General features: G+C 43.0%; 1 protein-coding gene across 1 annotated transcript in view; it reads left to right on the top strand.

Moving 5' to 3' along the window:
- Nucleotides 1-1,238: 1,238 nt before the first annotated feature.
- CUX1 (cut like homeobox 1) overlaps nt 1,239-18,759 on the top strand; it is a 182,349-nt gene continuing 164,828 nt past the window's right edge. Inside the window, exons 1-2 of the mRNA XM_044291108.1 lie at nt 1,239-1,281; nt 11,403-11,488. Of these exons, the coding sequence (XP_044147043.1) occupies nt 1,239-1,281; nt 11,403-11,488 (129 nt within the window). The remainder of the gene's footprint in view (nt 1,282-11,402; nt 11,489-18,759) is intronic.

The raw sequence follows: 18,759 nt of genomic DNA, 5'->3' as shown, positions 1-18,759 counted from the left end.
GTGTGCATGAGCCCTATGTCTGTGTAGGCTTCACTACTAGTTTTGGCTCACAAAAACTGACCAAATAACTGAAGTGTGAACTTGGCCTTAGGCCGAATGCACGCGGCCGTGTTCCGCGGCCGAGAGCGGCCCATGGTATGCTGGGCTGGATTCCTGTTCAGAGCAGGAGCGCACGGCGGCGTCATAGCAACCAATGACGCCGTGCGCTCCTGCTCTGAACAGGAATCAAGCCCGGCATACCACAGACCGCTCACGGCCACGGAGCACGGCCGTGTGCATTCGGCCTTATTGTGGACTTTAATACTGTTGTAAGGAATCTTGTGGTAGTCCATAGGAGCAGAAGAACGTGGTCCATGTGGGCTTCTTAGAACTGGCAATACTTTGCCTATGACAGGTAGAATAGATGATCTGAGTTAGTTATGTCACAATTGCAGTATAGCTTTCAGCAATACAATAGCATTTGCCGTACGTTGTGCTAATTCCCTGTCCCCTTAATGTTTCTTTGGGTCACTGAATTATTGCAGCTTTTAAGCCGCTGTCTCCTGTAGCACACTATCGAATTTAGATTGTGATAAGGAAACTATTAGTAAGCTGAGCGTGCGAAATGCAAACACAATTTAATGCACTCTCGGTGGCTCTGCACATCCCTTTCTTACACATGATAAATTGCGCCCAGCTATTTCTCTTGCCTTTTATACTTTTTCCTATCCTGCGCCTACTTGGCCTCAATGGAATGAAAGGGAAGAGGACCAAAAGAATATTAAGCAGAGGCTCTTACTTTTGGAGTTGAGAAATCTGTCTTGGACACGCATTTATTTTTTGTCTGGGTTAAAATTCTGGTAAATGGTGGCTGCTAAACGTAATTGCATGGTGAATGTTAGCTGTGATTTCTCTCCAGCACATCCAGCTCTAATCTAATTCTGGATCCTTGCCCTGCGTTTGTCTCGAAACACATGGAAAAAGTCCTGGCTATGAACCGCGCTTACAACACATTTTGCCCTTCTGCGTTTCGATTCTCCCACAGAACAGGTGGCGGAATAAATATTTAGAAAATGAACAAGTGTGGCACGCTGTAAGCACCTGTGTGCAGATACACAGGAAATCTGACGGGACCAGCTCTTCTGAATATTAAAAATGAGATAAAAATATCTCCGTGGTCTCTGCATGTCTTCTCCGTTGCGCTGCCTTGATCCCCAGTCTTCTGTACGGCTCTCATGTTGACAGTGATTAGGCGCACAATGGCCTATTCCCCTAGTTTGCATTCAGTGTACACAGCATACGGTATGTAAGCATTAAAGGCTGTTCAGACGTCTTGTACAAGGCTTAGAAATTACCTGCTAGATTATAATACAGGAACACTGAGGTTAGCCTTGTACAGACTGCTTATGGCCTTGAGGGTTTGCTGCAAGTTTTCAGCACGGATTCCACACCATATAAAATCACAGGGATAGTGAATGAGGCTCACACATTGTGGGGAAATATCAGTGCAGATATTAGGGATTGCCGCAAACACTGAAATCCATAGCATGTGGACATTTTTGTGGATTTCACCCTAAGGACCCGTTCACACAATGTTTTATGTCTTTCGTGGGGGGCAAAGCTGCTCTTCTCTGTGCCTGGAAGGGACATGTCCCTTCTTGGCGTGGTGTCCGGATGAACGCCCCTTGAAGCTATGGCAGCCGTCCATTCACACTTAAGCCACGAATGGGTCCACTCAACCCAAAGTGAACAACCTCAACTGTTTCTGCTGCAGAGTACGCTGCCAATTTATCAGAAACTGCCATGTGAACGTGCCCAAATTCAAGGGTACTGCCATAAGTGGTGTAAACATTGTGGATTTGCATGCACCTAATCCGCACAGACGATGACGAAATTACGATACAATTTTAGAAATGTTATCCAATCAGAGAACCTGCATTGTAAGTCTGGGGCTGTGCCGCAAGACATTGCATCTAGTGATAGTCAGTGGCGTTGCAGTGCGACAGGCCATGACTGCGACGTAGCAGTTGCAGATATCCAACCCTATTGGATTTTTGATTGCGAGTCGTACGTGGCTTTGCCCTGATAGACCACAATGTGAGTATAATTACTACCTTATTATTTTTTTTTTTATTTGGCTGTATTTCTACAGCCAAATCACAGCTCTTAGTAACACAAATGTCATTCGTTTTTTGTTTTTATTTTGTCGCGCAACTTTTCTTAACTAACCTTTGCAACGCAATGGCTGGAAGCAGTGGAGGACCTGCTGTGATCTTGGCAACAATGGAAAATCTGCAGCAGACTCGCTATGTGTGAACGTGCCCTCATGTGGCAAAAATGCTGCCGATTTTCCACAGCAGGATTGCATGCGCCTGGCCGCTCCATCATTTCTATGCGAGTTCTGGGGACAACTGCTATACTTGGCTATCTCCTGAACTCTCATAGAAATGAATAGAGCAGCCTTGCTAGTGCCTGACTGTCCGCCCTGTTCATTTTAGGGGGCTCCACAGGGTATGGGATCCCTGTTCTCGTGATCGCTGAGGGTCCCAGCAGTAGGACCCTCAGTAATGTAATAGTTATTCCCTGTCCACTTTACATAACTGGAATGCCTCTTTAAAGCCATCCAAAAAACAGACTCCCCCCCCCCCCCCCCCCCCCGCTACATATGAATAGGGTGTTATAAAACCCCCATTTACTTCCGTTTTTTGCACACAAACAAAACAAGAAATCCATCATGTATGAATGTGGCCTAATGGAATACCTGCTGCAAGCTGATTATCAGATCAGTCTAATATAAAGAATTTATTAGAGTATGACCCCATTCTGCGGCTCATTACATGCGGCCAAGCCATGCCGTTCTGCGGCACCCAATTTTGCACCGTTTAGTCATCCCCTTAGGCTATTGCTATGTATACATGTACTACTGTGTTCTCCTCCTGTGCTGCCTATGTTACAAGCTGGCTGCACGGCATTTATAAGGTATTTATGTGTACATAATTTAGTTGTGTGCATTTACGTCTGCAATTTGCCGTGCTGTGTCGCCATTAGTACGGGGTCAACACTTCTTTGTTCAACAAAGGTGCTCTTCTTCATCTGCTTACATTTGCCACCGTACATTCCTTCTCTAATGAGCCAAGAAATAACGAAGATTGTATGCATCTTGATATGTCGTCCCTTTGGGGTCGTGCAGTGAAAGGTCAGTCTTAGAATACAGATTTCATACATATGCCGTTAACACATTCCTTTGTGGCAGGACTGTCCAGCTGTTCCAAGGCTTCTACTGGAATGCATCACCTATGAATAAGACTTGTGCTGGATTGCTATATACGTTGTAGCATGGTCCGCCTAATCTGAGACATCTTGAGAGCATTGTCAGTCTCACTGGGGCGCCGAGTACTTGGGGTTCTGCTCCAGATTTACCTGGCTGCTCAGCATATGTGCAATAGCGCAATTCTTCTGTTTAATCATTGCTCTGAAAAATAGGTCAAGAAGAGAAATCTACATCTCCTCCTAGTAAATAATTAAAGCTAATGGAATTTTCACAAGATGTGTGAGGGAGAATTTCTGTAGGCTGTGAACGGCTGCAGATCAAGGTATTTCTTATTTATCAGCATAAAAGTACCTGGTAAATGCACTTAAAATCAACACGTTCTATTTATAAAGGAGGGAACGCGGCTCCGATGTCAAAGGGGGAAAAAAAAACCTTATTGATTAATTTGAAAGTATATGGGTTGTTTGGGGCTTTCTTATAGATTGTTTGCAGTCATTTTAACTTAAAAAATGTCTTCTTTGTATGCCCTACAAAGAATATAGGTAATCATATAGAATGCACTTTTTAAAGAGCAGTTCCACTATTAAGATGTAAGTGTACAAAATTGAAAGGGTTGGGTTAAGTTTAAAAGTTATTCCTTGTTCACAGGATATTGGATAACTTACTGAGACAGCGCTCTTGGGATTGACATCCACAGATCAGTAAGTTATTCAATATCCTGTGAACGGGCAGCACGGTGGCTCAGTGGTTAACACTGGTGCCTAGCAGCTGGGGTCCTAGGTTCGAATCTGACCAAGGGCAACATCTGCATGGAGTTTGTATGTTCTCCCCGTGTTTGTGTGGGTTTCCTCCCACACTCCAAAGACATACTGATAGGGACCTTAGATTGTGAGCCCCATTGGGGACAGTTGAATGCTAATGTCTGTAAAGTGCTGCGGAATATAGTGCATAAGATAAATAAATAAAACAAGGGATAACTCCGGTATATCTGCAGGTCCCATAGCAAATGAATGAAGCAGCAAGGTGTATGCTCACAGGCCCACAGCTGCAATGCTTCCTTTAATACAGACTCATTGCTGTCCTTTCACTTACGCAGTACCCCTCTGGTGAGCCCTCTGAGTCACATGAGGCCAGCTGCTGCAGAGCATCAGACACTCCCCCACTCAATTTAGCAGAGCAGCAGGTTACCTTACCAGCATCAGACACGCAGAGTTTGTCAGCGAGTCTGCACTGTGACTGTCTTTTCTCTGTGGGCAGTTTGCCTCCATGACACCTCCCCCACCCCACCCATATCCTGTCCTATCTCATCCTCATGGATCCTCTTCTGTCTCCTTTCCTCCCTCATGTATCAAGAGCTCCTATCTCCTGTTGCTGCCCTGCACAGACCTCCTGCCACTGCTTTTTGTATGACTCCCCCTTCCACCTACTTGCTGTGATTGCCACTCCTGTCCATCCAGGGCCCCGGGCCCCTGTCTCACTCCTCTGCCTCTCATTATGGTGGCGTCTGAACCTCATTCACCATAAGGACCTTTTAACGTCACAGGGTCACCCACCCCGTACTGTGCCCCCTTATACCATGCATTGTGCCCTCTTACCACACCCTAGTCATTCCCTGTATTGTGCCCTCTTATATTCTTTTATCCGGTCACTGTATGTCGGTGTTATATGGTCACTGTACAGAGGTGTCATCCAATAACTGGATGGCCATAACTGTATCCCTTTCCCTGCCCACGACACCTTTTTTTAGACCTGGCATGAGCAGGAAAAAGATGCAGATTGCGGTGCTAAGGACCTTTGCGCCACAATCCATGTCTGAAATACGCCTAATATAGACTTATTTCTATATAATAATTGACCACCTAATTGTATTATTATTCGGGGGTAGGGCTAATATCTTTACTGTGCCATGTATTTCCCAGTAGAAAATGATCCTTGGGAAACACAGTCCTCATCCCTGACCACCAGAACCAGGTAATGCTCTGTCAGTACATGGCGGCCTGCCCTCTCCGCCACGTTGCTCCGCTGTGTACTGGTGCTTATTCTGACACTAAGGCTGGGTTCACATACCATTTTTGCCATCCATTTAATGGATACCAAAAGTGTATATGTTAACAGATGCCTCAGACTGATGCCGTAAAGTGGCGTCCGTTCACCATACAGTTTCATTGTAAAAAAAAAAACATATACATTAACGTATGCATTTTTTTACTAGACTATTCTGAAAGGGGGGCGACTGGGGGTTATTATTATGAATGGAGGGCCACTATGGGGTCATTGTACTATGTGTGGGGCCACTGGGGGTCATTATACTGTGTTTGAGGGCATTGGGGGGTTATTATACGGTGTGAAGGGCCACTAGTGGGCATTATACTATATAGGAGCTACTGGTGGTCATTATAGCATGTCGGGCCACAAAGGGATATGAAAATGCCTCAAGGGGGCCAACTGGGATTTATCGCCCAAGGGCCCACATGAACCTGGAGCCGCCCTGCTCGTAGTGTATAACTTTTAAACTGGTCACAACCCCTTTAAGTTGTCCTTGTTTGTTAGGCCTAGTTCATACAAACGTATGGCTTTTATAGTTTTTTTGCAGTCCGTTTTTCACGGATCCGTTGTTCCGTTTTTAAGTTCCGTTGTGTTTTCGTTCCGTTTTTCAGTATGGCATATACAGTAATTACATAGAAAAAATTGGGCTGGGCATAACAATTTAAGGCCTCGTGCACATGACCGATGTTGTGTTCCGTTCCGCAAAATGGGGTTCTGTTGTTCCGTGATCCGTTTCCGTTTTTATTTCACTGTGTCTTCCTTTATTTTTGGAGGATCACCAGACATGAAGGAAAGTAAAAAAAAAAAAAAGTCTAAGTCAAGTTTTCCATGCAAATGATAGGAAAAAAAACGGACGCGGATGACAATCTTGTGTGCCTCCACGTTTTTTCACGGACCCATTGACTTGAATGGGTCCGCGAACCGTTCTCCGTGAAAAAAATAGGACAGGTTATATTTTTTGGACGGACTGGAACCACGGATCACGGACGCGGATGACAAACTGTGTATTAGCCGAGTTTTCAACGGACCTATTGAAAGTCAATGGGTCCGCAGAAAATCACGGAACAACGGACACTGAATGAAACAACTGTCGTGTGCATGATGCCTTTATAGATGGTTCCCCAAAAACGGAACAGATACGGAAGACATACTGATGCATTTCCGTATGTGTTCCGTTTTTTTTGCAGACCTATTGACTTGAATGGAGCTACGGAACGCGATTTGCGGGCAATAATAGGACATGTTCTATCTTTCAACAGAACGGAAATACGGAAACGGAATGCTTACGGAACACATTCCGTTTTTAATGCGGAACCATTGAAATGAACGGTTCCGTATACGGAACACAAAAAAAAACGGCCCGTACACTCGCAAAAAAAAAAACGATCGTGTGAACTAGGCCTTAAAGACATTTCTGGCTATCCCGTCCTGTCCCCCCTGGTGATATTACTGCCAGTCATGTGTGGCTGCTATCCATTTTTTCTACACCAAGATACAGCAGCTGCATCACCAGGTGGCACTGTACCCATTAGACATGTGTGGCATAACAAGTGGAATACCCTACCAGACTGTTAGAACAATCTCAGTTGTATGAATTAATAAAAATTTTGATTGGATCCATGATTCCTTTATTTTATTTTTTTTTTCAATTTATCATTTGCAGTGGTTTTGATGTCAGTTTTAAGTCTCTTTGTCTTGTGAGGTTAAGGCTACATGCACATGACCGTGCATTTTTTTGCGGTCCGCAAACCACGGATCCGCAAAATATAAATGCCTATTCTTGTCCGCAAATCGTGGACAAGAATAGGACATGTTATATTTTTTTTTTTCCGATGCCGTGGGACGGAGCCACGGATGCGGACAGCACACTGAGTGCTGTCCGCATCTTTTGCAGCTCTGTTGAAATAAATGGGTCTGCATCCGAGCCGCCAAAGCAGCGGCTCGGATGCGGACCCAAACAACGGCCGTGTGCATGAGGCCTAAGCCTAATTTATGAAATGGCACTCAGTAATAATAATACATTTATTTGGTGCAGGTGCAATTTGGTGTACACCTGTGTCTCTAAAGTGCAAAGTACTATAAAACTTGAAAGTCATAGATGAGATCTAAAGGTCTTCTAATCTCAAATCCTGACCTATTTTTCACTTCACTTCTGAAAGTGACGTGGCTTACCAATTGTTGCACGCAGACATCACTTGCTGCATTTTTGCGCCTTAAATCTGGCGTAGCAGACTTGATAACTGGAAATTGGCAACTCTGCTAGAAAGCACAGAATGCGCAGAGGCTTCTGACCACCAATGTAGTCCCAATATTTGATCATGAGAACCAAGGCTTTAGGATTTGCTGAATATATTACCGTATGTATACGTGGCATGAATAGATTTGTGTTCATATCCCAAATCTACAGCCCACTATGACTGAAGCTTAGTAACTTATATTACAAAGTTTGAGTATGTCTGCAACCAGTTGTGTATATGGCAGACCACTTGGGTTACAGTTTGGACTGGCAAAACTACTGATATGCCCATGCCATACAAAGTAATAGTGTGCTTTTGAATTCTTGTGCTGATGGGCTCCAACTATAAAATGATTAACTTTTACACCATTTATATGGAGATGAGTGACTACCTCAAGAATGTGCACGTGAGTCTCTGCCTCATTGCTGTTACTGAACACAGGACTCGCAAACCCTTCTGCCTTAGAAAAAGGAAAATCCATTTTTAAATATATATTGAGAAAGCTTTGTCCAGTTAAGATGTGTATTTAGGGAGTCTTTATGTGCCATGTAGTATTGACCATCTGAATCAATACACAATGGATGCTCCCATAGGCTCTATTAGACAATTAATGGTGAAGTTACAACATATACACTGTAGAGGCTTATGTTCAAGCTGCCAAGATAAGCACTTGATGTAGGATTCTACCTAACAATAATGCCATGTAACAAATTGTAGGTACCTGCTCTGTCTAATCTAGAATGATACTGCAGGAGTTGTTCAAATTGATGTTTTATGTATGTATGCCCCAAAATGTTTCTCTAGCCATACTAGCATTATAGCAGCTTAAGATCTTTGAAGATGGTAACAGGTTCTCCTTAGTTAAATAGTTGATAAAGTAAAAAAAAAAAGAAGACGACACAAGTACATGTAGCCCAGCGGATAATTCTACCATGTTGGTCCAGAGGAAGGCAAAACTCCCCATAAGGGCTCATGCACACGACAGTATTGCTTTTTCAGTGTTTTGCGGTCCGTTTTTTTGTTTCCGTTGTGTTTCCTTTTCCGTTCCGTTTTTCCGTTCCGTTTTTCTGTATGCCATATACAGTAATTACACAGAAAAAATTGGGCTGGGCATAACATTTTCAATAGATGGTTCGGCAAGAACGGATACGGAAGACATACGGATGCTTTTCCGTATGTGTTCTGTTTTTTTTGCGGACCCATTGACTTGAATGGAGCCAAGCACCGTGATTTGTGGACAAGAATAGGACATGTTCTATCTTTTCACGGCACGGAAATACTGAAATACTGAAACGGAATGCACACGGAGACACTTCAGTATTTTTTTGCTGAACCATTGAAATGAATGGTTCAGTATATGTTCCGCATACTGAACGCAAAATACTGTCGTGTGCATGAGCCCTAAGGCGAATGCCAATTGCCACATATTAGTACCCATAACTTGTGATATTACTTCAGACCCCTTCAACTTGTTCAGTGTATTAACCATCGTGGCATCCTGTGTTTACTGTATGTTGCAGATGACCTCTGCCTCTTTCAGCAGCAGTAGACTAAAGTAGACTTAGACAGGCAGATCAGGAAGAGTTCCCAATCACTTGCTAGCTAGCGGATGAGACCGCTGCTATTACATGCAGTGTTTTCCTCTGCAGCATGTGGAGGAGTGATCACTATGCCATCGCTCGTCCCCATCCTGTCTAGTGGTTTGCTGGCGGCAAATTGCTATTAGACAGCACGATCTGCCGCCGACAAGTGCTGATTTGTAAGCGTACTTAAAAATCTGAATTGCCCGATGAACAAACGTTTGCTCGTTCATCGGGAAGGTGGCAATATTACACTCCAAGATGATCCCTAATGCGAACGCTCATTAGCAATTATCAGTTGAAATATCGCCCAGTGTAATACAGGCTTAGCAATGGATTACCTATTTAGGGGGTTCAAAATTTGAGCTGACTGCTGCAGAAAGACAATATTTTATCTTTATTATATCTCAGTTTTTTTTTTTTCAACTTAAGACCAACCCGGTGTACAACTATCAGTGACATCTGTCTCTGTGTACACACTTACACAGGGAATGCTATCAGTCATTGCACCTCCCACATGTACTAAGAACTGTTCATGGGGGCGATCTTGTGAGAAATAGCAGATATTTAAATGTATAAATTACAAGTTTTATTCCAACAAAAATATACGGTTTATCAATCTGCACAGCTTCTCCTGCTCTATAACCTGCTTCCTGCAGATTGCACTTTAAGCATCACGATCAATGCCAGTGCAGACAAAGGCCCCAAGGGCTGTGTAGTCGGACTACAGGCTGCTTTACACGGGCCAAGAATTGGCCAGATAATGGCAAAAAATCGTTCATAGGAATGCTTGTTAGCAATTATCTGGCGGTGCTGCCCATTTCCCAAACAAGCGTTTCACTAATATCGTTTGTGCGGTCACCTAAATAGTCTTTTGCTGGCGGCAGATCATGCCGTCTAAACAGCCTCTGCTGCCGGCAAACAATGATTCAGTATGTAGACGAGTGATGGCAATAGTGATCTCTCCTTCCCATACTCTGGAGGAGATCGCTGCATGTAAATGCGGCTGTCTGCTTCACTGACAGGCAGGCGCCTGCTAAATTGTGTAATAGGACCTTAACAGATGCCTGTGCAGTAAAAAAAAAAAAGTTTTAAAAGTAAAAAGATACAAAAAGGTTTGTTTCTCAAAAGTAATTATATATTGTAAAAATAGATTTTTAAAAAGTAAACCATGAACTCATTTATTTTATATTTTGCTATCTTTCACTGTATGTTTCTTACATGAAAGCAGTGTACAACAGATCAGCTGATCGGGGCAGAAAGTGCTTCATTTTCACAATGTGTTAAAAGGGTTTTCAGACATTTTGCTACTGATGATCTATCCTCAGGAATAGGTCATCAGTATCTGATCTGTGGGGGTCCGACACCTGAGATCCCTGCTGGTCAGCAGTAGCGCCGTGGCCTTCTCTCTGCTCACCAAGCACAGCACCGCACATTGTATAGCAGCTGTGCTTGGTATCGCGCTCAGCCCCATTCACTTCTAGGGCGTTGAGTTGCGCATAGGCCACGTGAATGAAGAACGTGTTGTCACTGTCCTAGGAAAATCCGTGTGAAGGGTGCCGCGCTACTGCGAGCGCCGCTGCCTTCTCGAACAGCTGTTTGGCAGGGGTCCCGGGTGTTGTACCCCCACTGATCAGATACTGATGACCTTTCCAAAGGATACATTATTAGTAATCTAGGAAAATCTCTTTTTGAATAGTGTTTTTTTTGTTTGCTTTTTTAATTTAAAGAAAAATGTTTTCTAACCGACTACGCACATAGCCTTTTGTTGGTACTAATACATTGAGCTATGTAAGAAGTTACCTTTTTTTTTTTTGCCTGTTTTCTACTTTAGGAGTTGCATGTAGTAGCTGCCAGTGAATAAAGCTTAGAAAGAGTAGGTTTTAAGAACTCCCAAAGATCATGGTTTAGGGGGAAGGGCAACTCCTGCCAAAATGGGGGGAGGGGGAGAGATACACTTGGCTGGAGCTTGTCTTTAAAATAGAACTGGAAATGAAGGACGGCCACTAGAGACTTGGAGCTGCCAAGATCTAAACATGGCCTGCTATTCTGCCATTCGCCTGGATTAGTAACAAAAGTAATAATTTCATTGCCAGAAATGTTATTCTATGGGGTATATTTAGGATTACTTGTCCTATGAGATCTATAATGTTTAAGTATACGATATTTTCATGGGCAGAGGAGACTCCTATGAGTGTTTGATTTGCCAGATGGAGGCAGGCCTAGCTAGCGTCTGGTGACGGGAGTTCTGGGCAAGATGACGTTTTCTTTCTGCTGGCTTCTCACTAGAATTTCACAAATCTAATTGTTGTCTCTGTTCTTCACAGGACTTGCGCAAACAGGTAGCTCCGTTGTTAAAGAGTTTCCAAGCAGAGGTAAGACCATTTTAAGTCTAGCACTGTCAGCAGAAAATGTTTTACTGTCTAGTCAGGGAAGTTTTATTATGGTTTTATTTTACATTAATGCTTAATGAGTTGTTCATCCACACCAAAACCCGCTGCATGTGTCATGTGTTTATGCATGTCTATGTAGGTAGCCCTTGGATTCTTTTACATTTGCTGTGTGGACTGTAAAGGCATAGATTTGTCCCTTATTGTCACAGCTTTGTCCCAGGTAAGTGGTTGTTTTTGGAGGGCAGCTGCAGTCACAGTGGTATGATATGTTAATCTAGCTACAATGACCCAGATTTACTAATCCTATAGATGGCGTAACCTTAAAGGTGTAATCCAGGATGCTCGGTATAGGACTTCTGGGACCAGTCAGTTGTTTGAGGAAGCCACGGCGCTCACTGTAGCTGGTGAGTACTGCAGCCTCCTCACAGCTCACCAGGCACAGCGATGTACGTTGTATAGTGGCTGTGTTTGGTATTGCAGGCTGAGCTACGACTAGGCCACATAAGTGTTGTACTGTGTGGTCACTGGCCTAGGAAGAGACCTAGGTTCTCGCGGAGCTCCGTGGCCTCTTCATAGAGCTCATTGGCGGGGGGTGCTGGGTGTCGACCCCTGCCAATTTGATATTGATGACCTATCCTGAGGATAGGTTATCAATATATAATTCCTGGATAACCCCTTTAAGCAGATCATCTAGACCTGTACTAGATTTATCACAGTGGCTCAGGCCGAATGATAAATGTGGTGGAGGGATAGACACTTTTGTCTAGCTTTATATCTACTATTGTTTGGCTTACTTTGAGACAGAATTTTCCACTAGAATTGTGGCACAATCACTCCCTTCCAACTAAGACCCACTCTTTTTTTTTTAAACAAATCTGAAAAAAAAGTGTAGAAACCTTAGTTGCCCAAAATTGGGCCAATGTGTATTATAACTATCATTAATGATCTGTTACTACATAAGGGTGGTTTGACACATAACTTTATTTTTGGAATAACACTGCATTTTTGTGGTAATTTAGCTTTTTCTCCCTCCTGTGGCCAACTATTTATTATATATTTTTTTGCAGTTTTACTCACTTTTTGTATGTTGATGGGGTCAGCAAATGTGGCATTTTTTTCATGTGGTTTATGTTCCTTCTCTAAAACCAACCCAAAAATGGCATGAAATTCATAGTGCATTTCACAAGCCCAAAAAAAAAATTAAGGGATACAAGGGGGCAGCATTATCCTGGCATCCACCAGCCCACAGTTGGCCATCTGACAGATAAACGAGATTCATCACTCAAGAGGATGCATTTCTGCCACTCGAGTGTAATGGCAGTGGGCTTTACACCGCCCCACCCAATGTTTGTCACTATGCATGGCGGTTACAAGATGTTGTCCTGATACTTGCCTTTGAAGCTTCAGATGAGCAGTTCTTGCTCTGATGTTACTTCCAGAGACAGTTATCAACTCCAGTAGTGTTTTGCAAAAAGATGTCTTATTTGCATTAAACATTTGGCGGTCCGTGTGGCCTAGCAGTTCCCAGCTGAGATTCCTTGAGGCTTCTACTTCACATTAACTTCACTCACATTTTACTGGTGCAGCTCTAGCATGACAGAAATTTGACAAACTAACTTATTGAAATAATGGCATCTAAGACAGTGCACATTGAGCTTATTAGTACCTTACGTTTTGTTGCTATAATTTGTACCTTTTAATTGGAGAATTGTGTAAATTCAATTCCCTGATGCACATACTGTATATGGAGTCCTTACCTCCACCAGACTGGTTCAATCAAAAGTCTGGAGAACATGAATTCCCATTATTGCCCCATGAATTGATCACTCAGATATATTTTGTCTATAAAATAAAACTCTGAGGAACAGTTCTTTTTATAGAGTACTGTTTGTAGTAATAGTTATGTTTCAGGCAGTAACAATGTATAAACTAGTAAAGCTTGGGTTAGCAAAGTCTTGCTCTTGGAAATTAAAGTGGTTCATCGGGACATAAACATTCATGGCCTATTCTATGGATAGACCTAAAGGGTTTGAGCCACTATTAAATAGTTACCATTTACATGCTATAAAAAAATAATATCTAAGTTAGAGTTATGGCATTTACTTGCATAGTATGACACCACCTGGTGTTCAAAGTGTATAGCAATGTGCACATCCATTTACTGAGCAAGAATATTGGTGGACGTGTATGCTCAATTGCTTTCCCCACATTACTGTAATTCTCTGTATAGTGATCCTCTGTTCCCTGCAGAGCAGCTAATAGAAACAGCTTTCTGCTCTGCTTGCCAGGGAAGGAGCAGAGCCTCTGCAGTAGCATGGCAGTATAGTTGAGAAGGCTCTTCTGCAGGAGAAGTAAGAAGTGATTATGTTTAGGGATGAGCGATTCACATAAAACCTAATTTCAATACTGTACGGAGCGAGCGCTCCGTACAGTATTATAATGTATTGGCTCCAAAGAGGCCAAGTTATTACTTTGCGAAGACTCGCGAGACTTCGAGTGATAACTTCATAAATTGATTTCTACTGTAAAAAAAAAACATTTCCCGAACTCTGGTTCGGTTCCAAGGTACCTCTTGAAACCAAACCAGAGTTTCTGGAAATGTTTTTTTACAGTAGAAATCAATTTATGAAGTTATTACACAAAGTCTCGTGAGACTTCGCGAAGTAATAACTTCGGTTTATTGGAGCCAATACATTCTAATACTGTACGGCGCACACGCTCCTGACAGTATTGAACGACGTTTTATGCGAATCGACTTTGGATGTTTCATCCAAAGTTGATTCGCTCATCCCTAATTATATTGTGAAGTGCCAGAGGGGGAAGGAGGCTGATTCTGTCCACAGTCTGCCCAAAGCCGCACAGGCATATTAAGAGGACTATAGAGCTGTAGTACTGTTGTAATGCAGTGTGTTATTCCTGTCAGCTTAACACTGGCAGGCATCCTATTAGAACCTGTCTTTGGCGGTGCCTCATAGGTATAGTAAGATAGAAAACTGGGGACCATTGTTAAGCAATCCATCAGTACCCTGCAATCGCATCATGGGAGGAGGTGCATGGTTTGAAAGAAGGAACCCCTTAGATAACGAAGGATACAATAATTTACTAAACCAGACGTTTCTTAGCTTTTGGTGCCTGAAGTTTTTGTATTTCAGCATTCAGCTTTGTTTGCCTGCATTCACCATTACACGACACTGGTCCTGACGACGAGTATATTACACCATTACAAGTAACTGCGCTGCGTGACAAAAGAGAACACGGATGGAGTATAAATGGCCAAGATGTCTTTTATGAGTTCAAGGCTGTCACTTCCTCCCAGTGGTACCAGAGTAATTGAAAAATAGAAGCGAATGCGGCTCCCGACCCTATTGTGTGTTTTGCTGTTATTTTCTTTTTTTCTTTTTATTGTTTCATGCTTATTCCCTCTCGAAGCAAACTCCATTTTCTAAATGGGGACTGCAGCAGAAAATCCCCCACAGCTTGTGCAAGAAAACAGCATATTTTTTTTTTCCTAAATGCTTTTCTTCCCTGGTCTCCCTCCTTGAGGGAAAAATAATCCCTCCATAATGCGGCGGCTTGCATTGCTAGCTCAGTAAATTCTGATTCATTCTCATCGTTGCCTTACACACTTCCAAAAGTCAATATTTCATCGCAATCATCTCCGTTTCAAATGTCAGACCTTTGCATAGCCAATTGAGGAAGTTTGCCATATTAACTTCCTGCTGCGTTACAAAGCTCCAGCGTGCCAGGTAGAACGTGCTCGCAGTATCAAAGGTTCCCTGTGTAAGGCTAAACACCTAATTAATAGGATTCCGTCTAGCAGGTTCATTCAATGATGGCTCTATTAAGGGCGCTCGCAGATCTACCATTCTGTTTTCAGGCCAGCTCCATAATTGAAAACATATTTTCTTCTCCCGAGCTGCAGCTGGTTTGGTTCTGCTCATGCAGAAAAGGATATAACCTTGCATAACATAGGAAATGAACGGTTGAGAGAGAAGCCAAATTCAATTTCAGTCAGATATTTCGAGGATAAGTCCATGATCTATGGAAGCAGGGGAATGAAATGTGTGTGTGTGCGAGGAAAGGAGCGTATTCAGCAGTCTATTAATCACGGCTGGCCTGGACTATGCTTTGTGCTCTCACATTAGTAGTGATTCTTCTACAAAGACTGGAGAGGTGCCAGATATGTGCCGAGTTAACCTCTTAAGCATCATCTGCTACTTGCTGCTCAGTGGATGTTACGTTGTCAAATACAGTTGGGTGATGCTGCCAGAAGGGGAAAAAAAATTGTGTTCGCAGCAATCTCACACACAAACACGTCAGCCCGTAGTGAAATGCAAAATGTGGAGAATGTCAGAGGAGGCCAGGCTTTAACGTTGCGATCTCCATACCCCCCTTTTTATTTATTTATATATATATATATATATATATATATATACACACACACAGTATATTTGTTATTTGCACATACAGAACATTGTGTCCAGTACGAGCCTCAAGACTGAAGGACTTTTTTTCTGGTGGTATAATAAGTAGTCAGTTTTTATATTTAAAAAATAAATAAAAAAGACGGCCATCTTTGTAATGCAGGCCTTGTAGTCCACGGAAGAGAAGCTGTTGGTTCAGTTTGAGTCATCTTTAAAAAAAAAAAAAAACATATATGGAAACTGCTTACATAGAAGTTGCCTAGGACAGTATTCTTGCTCTTGTTCAGGGTTTCTGCGGATATTCACATTTTCATCTGCTTCCTTACTGTTGTGAAGGTTGACTTTCATCCTACCATTACTGCTTTAATAGAAGTGAAATTAAAGGCCTACTCAGTTCCAAAAACATCACGTGTGCTGCTGGCCATACGCATTTATGTGATGTATGTCTGCCAAACACACCAACCATCTAATATGCCTCCCTACAGCAGATGTCAGGGGGAGAGAAGGATTGGGCATGGGTTGCAACATGGCCGATCCTTTTAGTTCTCAGGGAAATAAGGTGTCAGGCTGCGTCTTTCTCCCCTCTTCCGTTCACAACACATTCATAGTCGTCTGAGTGGAGTATGCATGTGTATGGGGCGATCAGGATAGAAGTCAGCCAGACAAGACCCCCAAATGCGGAGTCTTTTTATTTTTTCCCCCCAACCCATTGATTTTCTTAAAATCCTTGGTGAGGACCTCCAAGAGCCAGAATCTTAATATCTATGAGTTATGGCTGCCTCCGTCTTACTTTGACAATTGGCAACTGTGTCCCTATACTGTTGTGGCGGGATCTGGGAGCTTTGTGACTCCCAAGTTTGTACACTTTACTTTATCTTAGGATGGTAGATTATTGTATACATGTGTTTGTCAGCTGGCTATGTTATACAAGGATGGGGTGTGTCCATTGTCTGCACAGCCACATTGACTGCCCCTCCCTGTCCTGTGATATGTCATCACTTCCTGTATCCTTGTCTTGGGCCAGCCCCTTTTACACCTTTTGTTTAGTCAATAAAGGACGGACACTGGGCAAGGAGGAGGGGGAGTTGCTCAGGATTTCAATCAAGATGGTAGCATTTGGGTCTGGCTCTTGCTGCAGCTGATGGAGTATAAACTTTGATGCAAGCTGATTACAACTATTAATATTTTGTCTACAACAGTGGACTCCAACACTCTGCTCAGGTGGTAAACAGTGAGTTTAAGGGCTCATGCACACGACCGTATCCGTTTTGCAGTCTGCAAACCAGGGATCCGCAAAATGCAGATACCGGCCATGTGCATTCCACACTTTCTGCAGGCCCCACTGTCCAATTGTCTCTTCTTGTCCGGAAAAAAGGACAAGAATAGGACACGTTCTATAATTTGTGGCACAGCTGTGGATTTTTTGCAACCCCATAGAAATTAGTGGGCCCATGTGTGGTCAGCAAAAGAGTGTTCGTGTGCTTAAGGCCTAGGAAAATTACTGGGTCAAAGCAAGTAATTGATCCTTCATTGCAATTAGGGTTTTTCTCAACAGTTTCTGCTGTATCATATGGTTCTGGACCTTCAGTCCTGTGTGGCTAGGCCTGCAGACCCCTTTTACCTTCTGACTGTAGGTTGCCAATATATCAGATGACAACGCAGAGGACTTTCCATAAATAAGAGGTTAAACAGTGACCTTCAGAAACCATGAAAGGAATGGTTTTGTGCCTTCATTTATTTGTCTAAAGAATCAGAAGATTACAGATTTGCGAGCGTCGATGAATAATCCATAACCGTGCAGAATCTGGTACGGAGATTTTTACAGCTGGAGGGCACCGGGACGTTTTATTTTGCGCAAATTCACTGGAATGCTGTAGGGTGAATTGAGGACAGTGGAAGCAGAGTGTGATGTGCATGATGGCACCGTCTGCTGTTTCTAGCAGTGGTAGCAAGTCGGCTCCAGATTATTCTGGTGCTATTTGCTAGTCGCTTGTAGCAGGCAATTTCATGCTGCAGCCTTGTGACTTTAAGAGTCTTATCTCATGCCTCCAAAGTATGCTTTCTTTAAACATTTCTGTACATAAGACAACTTACAGCCAGGCTCATGGAAAGGAATCGTTTGTATAAACCTAGAGATTAGGTAGGTATATAGAGGAGCAGCAGAGTGGCGGGGGAGAGGGACTTGCATCCACTGCAGTGTGACATGTGTTTATATGAGATTCTTTGCACCGTCAGATATATAAGCCTTTATTGTCATTGGTATAACTGGTGGAGAGTGCTAATATTTCACTTTTAGATCTGTTTACTGTTGGAAGGTCTCATTTAGAAACTTGACTCCAGTAATCATTGAGCTCTGCTAAGTGAACACTTAAAGGGGTTTTCCAGGGAAAGAAAATGCATTTAAAATGTCTCAGCATGGTGACAATAATTAAAGGGGTTTTTGCATATTTTTTATTTTTTTTTATACTTATGACCTATCCTTGGGATAGGTCATGAGTATTTGAACGGTGGGGGTCTGACACTCGTGACCCTGCTGATCAGCTGTTTAACGTCATGTTTATCGTTCATGTGGCCTAGCAGCAGTTCAGACCCCTCCAAGCCCCATCCAATGGGGCTGAGCTGCGATACAGAGCACGGCTGCTATATAATGTGCTTAGTGAGCTGCAAGAACGCAGCCGCGTGCACAGGAGCGCCACTGCCTTCTCAAAACTGCTGATCGGTGGGGGTCTCTGGTGTCGGACCCCCACTGATCAGATACTGATAATCTATCCTGAGAATAGGTCACAAGTAGAAAAAAAATAAAAAATCTTAGAAAACTTATTAAAAAAG

This window comes from Bufo gargarizans, chromosome 4, assembly GCF_014858855.1.
Source record: "Bufo gargarizans isolate SCDJY-AF-19 chromosome 4, ASM1485885v1, whole genome shotgun sequence".
NCBI classification, from domain to species: domain Eukaryota; kingdom Metazoa; phylum Chordata; class Amphibia; order Anura; family Bufonidae; genus Bufo; species Bufo gargarizans.
This window is presented reverse-complemented; position numbering and strand designations above follow the sequence as displayed.